At 38.0% G+C, this 7,109-nt stretch overlaps 1 protein-coding gene across 1 annotated transcript; it reads right to left on the reverse strand.

Moving 5' to 3' along the window:
- Positions 1–23: 23 nt before the first annotated feature.
- Positions 24–5,485, reverse strand: ptger3 (prostaglandin E receptor 3 (subtype EP3)). Its single transcript, XM_058073854.2, has 2 exons — positions 4,552–5,485; positions 24–1,284 (listed from the first exon to the last, which is right to left on the reverse strand). Exons 1-2 carry the CDS (start codon positions 5,404–5,406, stop codon positions 934–936), a joined length of 1,206 nt encoding a protein of 401 aa, XP_057929837.2. The 5' UTR covers positions 5,407–5,485; the 3' UTR covers positions 24–933.
- Between the last annotated feature and the right edge of the window lie 1,624 nt (positions 5,486–7,109).

Raw genomic sequence — 7,109 nt, forward strand, 5'->3', positions numbered from 1 at the left:
TTTTTATTTATTATTATTATTTATTCTGTTTTTTTTTTTTTTACAAGTTTATTTAAATGTACAACTTTGTTTTTGTGAGAAAACATTCTAATTTATGGTATTTTCACGTGTAAATTTACGACATCAGCCGCAAGTTACCGACTTTATACTCATAACTTTATTTTTGTAAATTTACAACCTTTTTCTTGACTTTTTTTTTCTCGTAACGTTTTCATTTTTTTCTCAAATTTAAGACTTTATTCTGGTATATTTACGGCTTTTCGCCTCTATTATTGGATATTGTTAAAAATAATGAACGCATGCTGAAATGTGAGGGCTGTACGGAAGATACGGACACGAGCTAGCTAGCTTAGCTAGAGCTGGCTTAAAAAGTTTACTCTTGTAGATTTTTACTACTTTTATTCTGGTTGTTTGGTTGTTTCAGCCTCAAGTTACCGACTTTATACTCTGAACTTTATTTTTTGTAAATTTACAACCTTTTTCTTGACCTTTTTTCTCGTAACTTTGTCATTTTTTTTTCTCATAAATTTAAGACTTTATTCTGGTATATTTACGACTTTTTTTTCTCATTCATTTTCACGTTTTTTTTATGTTTACAGCTTTACTTTATAAATGTACTACTTTATTCTGGTACTTTTACGACTTTTTCTTGTAAATTTACAACATAAGCCGCATAAGTTTACAAATGTATTCTCAAAAAAAAAAAAAAAATTCCAATGTGATCCTAATACTTAATGGTACATTCCAGTTGAAATGGTTGAGTCTGAGTTCTGAATTATGGCTTCTTGTCAATCAAATGTGATAATAAGAAAAAAAAAAAAGGAGTTTGGACTCCATTCTTTTGTCGTTCAAGGCAATGAGATGAAAAAGTGTCCGAGTGAGACATCCTGGCAGGAGAAGATAAGGAATGCATTCATGGGATTTTTTTTGCTTTTAGGAAATTCCTTCTTTGGTACTTTGCTCTTTCTGGAGGCTTTCTTGGTTCTGCTTATTCAGCGCCGTTTGGGTCTCCTTGGGGTCCTCGATGGAGCAGTTGGAGACGGCGTTGGCCACCAGGCAGAACTTGCGGAGGAGGATCTCCCTGAGGAGCAGGTAGACCCACGGGTCCAGGATCTGGTTCAGGGAGGCCAGGCGGATGGCGGTCAGGAAGAAATTACAGTCCAAGTGAACGTCTCGCACGGAGGAGGAGGAGGAGGAGGATGAAGAGGAGGGATGGGAGGGTTCTGCCGTGGAGTTACATTCATGGGAGGACACCTGGGTGGAGATCATCCTCAGCATCAGCACCTGAGGAGCATCAAGGGTGGGTTAGCGTGGTGGTGCTAGCGTAACAGTACTTTGCTGCACGAGTGCTGCCAGTAGTGGGGAGCTGTGGTTCATTGTGAATGATCCATACAGTCTTGGTTATTGGTGCAATACTGAATGGATGCTGAGAAGATACGGACGCTAGCTAGCTAGCTAGCCTAGCTAGCTAGCCTAGCTAAAGCTGTCTGGAACAGGGAACAATGCTTGACACTAACCAAAAAATACACTAACTGGAGCGTTAGCTAACTGTGTCAGCTAACTCCACAGTATTGTTACAATAATGAACGGATGCTGAAATGTGACGGCTGTACAGACACTAGCTAGCTAGCCTAGCTAAAGCTGGCTGGAACTGGAATATAATAACGTCTACGAGCTACCACCAAGGACATTTTGTAATACAAAAAATCGTTCCAAACACGGTAGGACTCGCATTTGAATACATTAAGACGACTAACATAACCATGTTTGACGCTAACCAAAAAATACACTAATTGGAGCGTTAGCTAACTGTATTAGCGCGTGCTTCCTCGACCCACAGCGAGCTGAAATGAACATCGCCCCCTAGCGTTTTGGAGGTTTGGTCAACGGTCAAATTAGCATTAAAATCTGAGCGATGCGGCCATTTTTTTGTGTGAAAGAGCCCAGTTGAGCGCATGCAAATGTAGTCTCCGCCAGCACGGACGTGTTTTCTAATCATGTCCCTGGTGGTACAATGAAGTGTGTGTGACTTGATATCACACACACACAGCAGACCCCCAAAACAGACCTCCGTAAAGTGGATTAACGGACAGCAGAGTTTCAGCAGGAATGATGAGGGCGGGGCTAAGAATTTTATGTTTATGGTGGCCAAACAAAGGAGGGATGCATTGCACACTATTAAAAAAAAAAAAAAAAAGCTACATTCTTTTATACTTTGGGGTGGAATATCTTGACACGGGGATGACTTTCACGGTTTGTCTTGATGTGTCTCCCAAATGTACGAACACACACAATGCTTCCTGGGGGGGGGGGGGGCAGCAATAATGGATGCTTTTCTACCTCTGTTTCTGACAGTGCCGGAGCAAAAACAACATTGTGTGGTCTTGCATCGTGATGCAGCTTCTTCGCAGTGTAACCACGTGTGTGTGTGTGTGTGTGTGTGTGTGTGTGGTATTGTTAGGTTATCACAAAAGAAAGTCAGTGTGTGAGTCAATCAGCAAGAGCGCACAAGTGCTGAGAGGCAAGCATTGATTAGAACCATATTTGTGTCATATTTCATCCTTATGGCGGTTTTAGTTGAGATCATGGACATGAACGCAAATGGCCTCTGGCGTCTTCGAAAAGTACAATTGAGCAAGAAAAACAACAAAAAAAATTCCTAGAAAGGTTTTAATATTATGAGGAAAAATAATTCTAATGTTATGAGAATAAAGTAAAAATGGAAAAAAATAATAAACCTGCAATATTATGAGGAAAAATGTCATTTTAGTAGCGTAAAGCTGAAATGTATCTTAAGTCGCAATATGATGAGGAAAAAAAGAAAATAATTTTTTGAAAATTGGTTTGGGGAAAAAGTTAGTAATTATGAAAAAAAAATCATAAAACAAAGTTGGAAAAATTAAAAACAGCCGAAAGAAAAAACAGCTGTAATTTTACAAGAATGAAGGTCAGATATTATGGAAAAAAAATTATGAAAACAAATATACATTACTATGGAAGAAAATGTCATTTTTTTGTAGTATAAAAGGTCAAATTTTACAATTATTCTTATTTATTTTAAAGTTGTAATATTACCAGAAACAAAACAAAGTAAAGTCATAATTTTTGAAAAAAAATACTTGGGCAAGCAGTTATATTACTATGAGAATAAAGTCGGAAGGTTTTAATATTATGAGGAAAAATTATTCTAATGTTATGAGAATAAAGTAAAAATGGAAAAAAATAATAAACCTGCAATATTATGAGGAAAAATGCCATTTTAGTAGCATAAGCTGAAATGTATCTTAAGTCACAATATGATGAGAAAAAAATAAAATAATTTTTTGAAAATTGGTTTGGGGAAAAGTTTTATGTGAACAAATATACATTACTATAGAAGAAAATTTTTATTTTTTTTAGTAGTGTAAAGGTCAAATTTTACAATTATTATTAATTTTAAAGTTGTAATACTACCAGAAACAAAGTAAAGTCATAATTTTTGAAAAAAAATGCTTGACCAAAAAGTTATATTACAATGAGAATAAAGTCAAAATATTATGAATTTTTTTTAATTTAAATAAAAAAAATCACCTATAATTAAATTTGAGTTTTTCAACTATATAAGTTAAATGAATATGGCCAAATATTACTTTAAAAATTGCATATTTAGGCAAATATTAATTTTTGCCTAAATGATGCTCAAGCCTAAAAACGTCTGAATTAAGATAAAAATTAAAAATTAAAATAAAAGGCATTCATAGGACGCATTCAATGGTGTTGTGGTATGTAGTATTCTATACTGGTCACTAGGTGTCAGTAATGTGCAATGTTTTTTTTTTCATATAAATACCCAACTCGTGTGTACATATTTTTGACATGCATCTAACCGTCAACATTTTAAATAATTTATTAATTTACATCATATCCTGTTAAATACCTTAGTGTTTACATTCATTGTATTTTTTCCCGTACTTGGTTATCTCATACTTTATTCACTTGCCTCGCTTTATTGCATGTTTTTAATGTTTCATAGTAAATTTTTGGTGGGCTTCTGTTGGGCCGTAACCCCCGCCAAAGTAAAACTCAATTCTGAACCCCCAAAGTCACTTGCTGCCTGCCCCCCCCACTCAAAGCCGTGGGTAATAGAAGTGTAGGGGTGACTATAGGGGTGTTATTTTGTGCCTATTAGGGCTCTAATAATGTTAAGTGTATCTAGAAAGCAATAGGTTTTCTGAACATCCAGCAGCAACAACACATTTTGACATGACTAGGTTTTTTTTTGACCGCGATAAACGAGGTATTACAGAAATGGGATTTCGATCACAATTTGAATTTGATGCCAACATTTTTGATTTGTGTTCTTGCTGCGAACTGGTGCAGTTCCGTGTATCGAAAATAAGCCTTTTTAGTACTTTATCATTGTATTCCCATCACGGCCGTATTTCATCCACTAATACGCATTTGTATGAGGAATTAGAGGATGCCCAGTGGGGTACATTGCGGTTGTCTATGCACCCTTTTCCTCAAGTACACAGCCCATTAGCAGTACTGCAGAGTCAGTATCACACATACCAGCAAAGGAGACCAGCACACCAGCAGGACGCACATGATCCCCAGGAGCTGAATGACCGTCTCGGTGGTGAGTCTTTCCCAGTGCTTGGAGGCCTGAGACGTGCCGGACTTGGTCTTGCATCGACTGATCAGACCCCTGATGGTCACCACGTTGCAAGAAAGCGTCACAAGCAGCGAGAAAATCCCCAGTAAGGCAAAAGTGAAGGAGAAGAAGATGTTTCCGGGCACCTGGCTGTCACCGGTGCTGATGAAGCACCACGTCCCGGGCCACTGACGCGTGTACTTGCCGACGCCCACGACGGGCAGCAGCGCAAAGAGCAGCACCAGACACCAAATGAGCGCCAAAGTCTGCTTGGTCACGCTGGTCTTCATGTGGTTGGAGTACCAGTGCGGGTTGGTGATGGCCGTGGCCCTCTCGATGGCCATGGCGCTGGCCATGAAGAGCGCGCACAGGCCGAAGGTGGTCATGCACACGCCGAAGAAGGCGCACAGGTTGCCGGATGAGTCGATGCGCTCCCATCGCAGATCGGCCCGATAAACCGAGATAACTATCGGACTCGTCAGGAGCTGCCCGAACAGGTCCGTCAGCGCCAGGGAGCCAATGCAGAGCAAGAAGGACTTTTTCCTTCTGTTCTCCTTCTTCCTGTAGGACACGTAGACCAGGATGAGAGCCAGAGAGTTGCCCACCATGCCGGTCACCATCATGGTGATGGGGAACACCACGGAGACGTATCCGCAGTTGGACTCCGTCCTGTTGGCGTCGTTTTCCTCCGCCGGCACGGACGCGTTGGGGGTCAGCATGGCCGCTAGTCTGCTTTGCAGGCCGTCGAGGAGTTGACATTCGTCCGAAGGCATCGTCTCGGACAGGCTGGGTGGCGGAGATGAAGCGGAGAAGCGGCGTGTGCGCGCACCATCGCGGCACAGGTGCACAGTGACCCTGCGGCGCGGTGCGTAAAAGCCCTGGCTCCTTTTACGCACCGGAGGCGGGGCCACCGAGGGGACGTCCTGTCACTCATAACAGTCACGTGTCCGAATGGACAGTCAAACCTAGTGATTTATAACTACTAAGTTTATAAACATACGTGACACTAGCAACCATGTAAAAATATGAAAAGAAATGTTAAAACTTTTAAAGGAAATTTTTCAGCAATGTTGAATTAGGTGTATTTTTACTTTTACCACACGATCCCCTTAATCCGAATAAATGAATAACAATCATACATCTGCTATTGGTCATGTGGTCTGTTTACTGTAAGTGCACGCCCCCTGCTGGTCACAGGAAACAAAACTAAATGGACTTTAATTTTCATTTTAACATAATTTAAATATTTCTAAAATGACAAATACTTCAACTTGCTGATATAGTTAATCTTCAAACAGCTAAAATAATGCATAAGGCTAAAAATAAGCAATTAGCTAAAAATGTCATCCAATACTTCTCTACAAGGAGAAATATCTCAGGGAAGAACTACATTTGAAACACTTCTATGCTAGGACTACGTTAAAAAGCCGGGACAAAAAAATAAAAAATAAAAAATTATTCATTCATTCATGAATTATTTTTTATTTTATTAAAATAAAAATATTTTTATTTATCAAATTAAATTATTTATTAAATAAATTAATAAAATAAAAAAATATTCATTAATGAATTTTTTTATATTAATTTATTTAAATTTTTTATTTTTTGGTCACGTACCGAAGTACGAGGTGATATGACCATACAATGACATAATGGGTACCATGTTACTGTCAATATACTATGTATATATACTTTGTATATACTATAATGGGTACCATAGTTACTGTCAGTAACTGTAAATATACTATGGTACCCATTATGTCATTGTATGGTCATTATCACCTTGTACTTCAGTATGTGACAAAAATAAAATAAAAAAAAAACCTTAAACTATATTAGGAGAGCAGGAAGTGAACAAATGTAACAGTTACTGATTGTAAAAGTACCAGATAGAGGGGTAGGATTTAATAAGCTTTGCTTCTTCCTACTCCTTTTGGACATGTGGAACTGTGAACTGATTATGGGATGCACTCAATTGTAATCTGATGCATGTTCAAATGAAATTAAACCATTACCATTAAAAACATTTGTCCACCTAATGGTGCTACTATTTCCTAGTTAAAGCATGCAGCAAAAGTCCTCATTTTACTGTTTTCTACAACTATGTAAAGTTTCAAGTGTTGAAATATTTGCTAGTCATATTTCAGACAGCAATGAAAACCAAACTAAGGAAAAATGTTTTTTTTTTTTACAGCAAAATGTCCAAAATGTTTAGTTTTACATATGAAATGAAAATGAAAAATAATGTATACTAGTCAATGCGCCACCTCAGTAACAACAAACAAATACTGCTTCAAATGTATTTGATGTAAACATACCGACCTTTCACAGAGTTAAAATCCCCCAAATATCAATTTATGTATACATTTATCCCTTTTGTACTTATACTATATATAGTACCCTCAAAGTCGACATTCAAAATGCATGACTATTCAAGCTATTTCCCGCGGACCTAAAAATTAGAGCTGACAGGCAA

The sequence above is a fragment of the Doryrhamphus excisus genome, linkage group LG4, assembly GCF_037039965.1.
Source record: "Doryrhamphus excisus strain RoL-2023G ecotype Guam linkage group LG4, RoL_Dexc_Guam_v1.1, whole genome shotgun sequence".
Taxonomy (NCBI): domain Eukaryota; kingdom Metazoa; phylum Chordata; class Actinopteri; order Syngnathiformes; family Syngnathidae; genus Doryrhamphus; species Doryrhamphus excisus.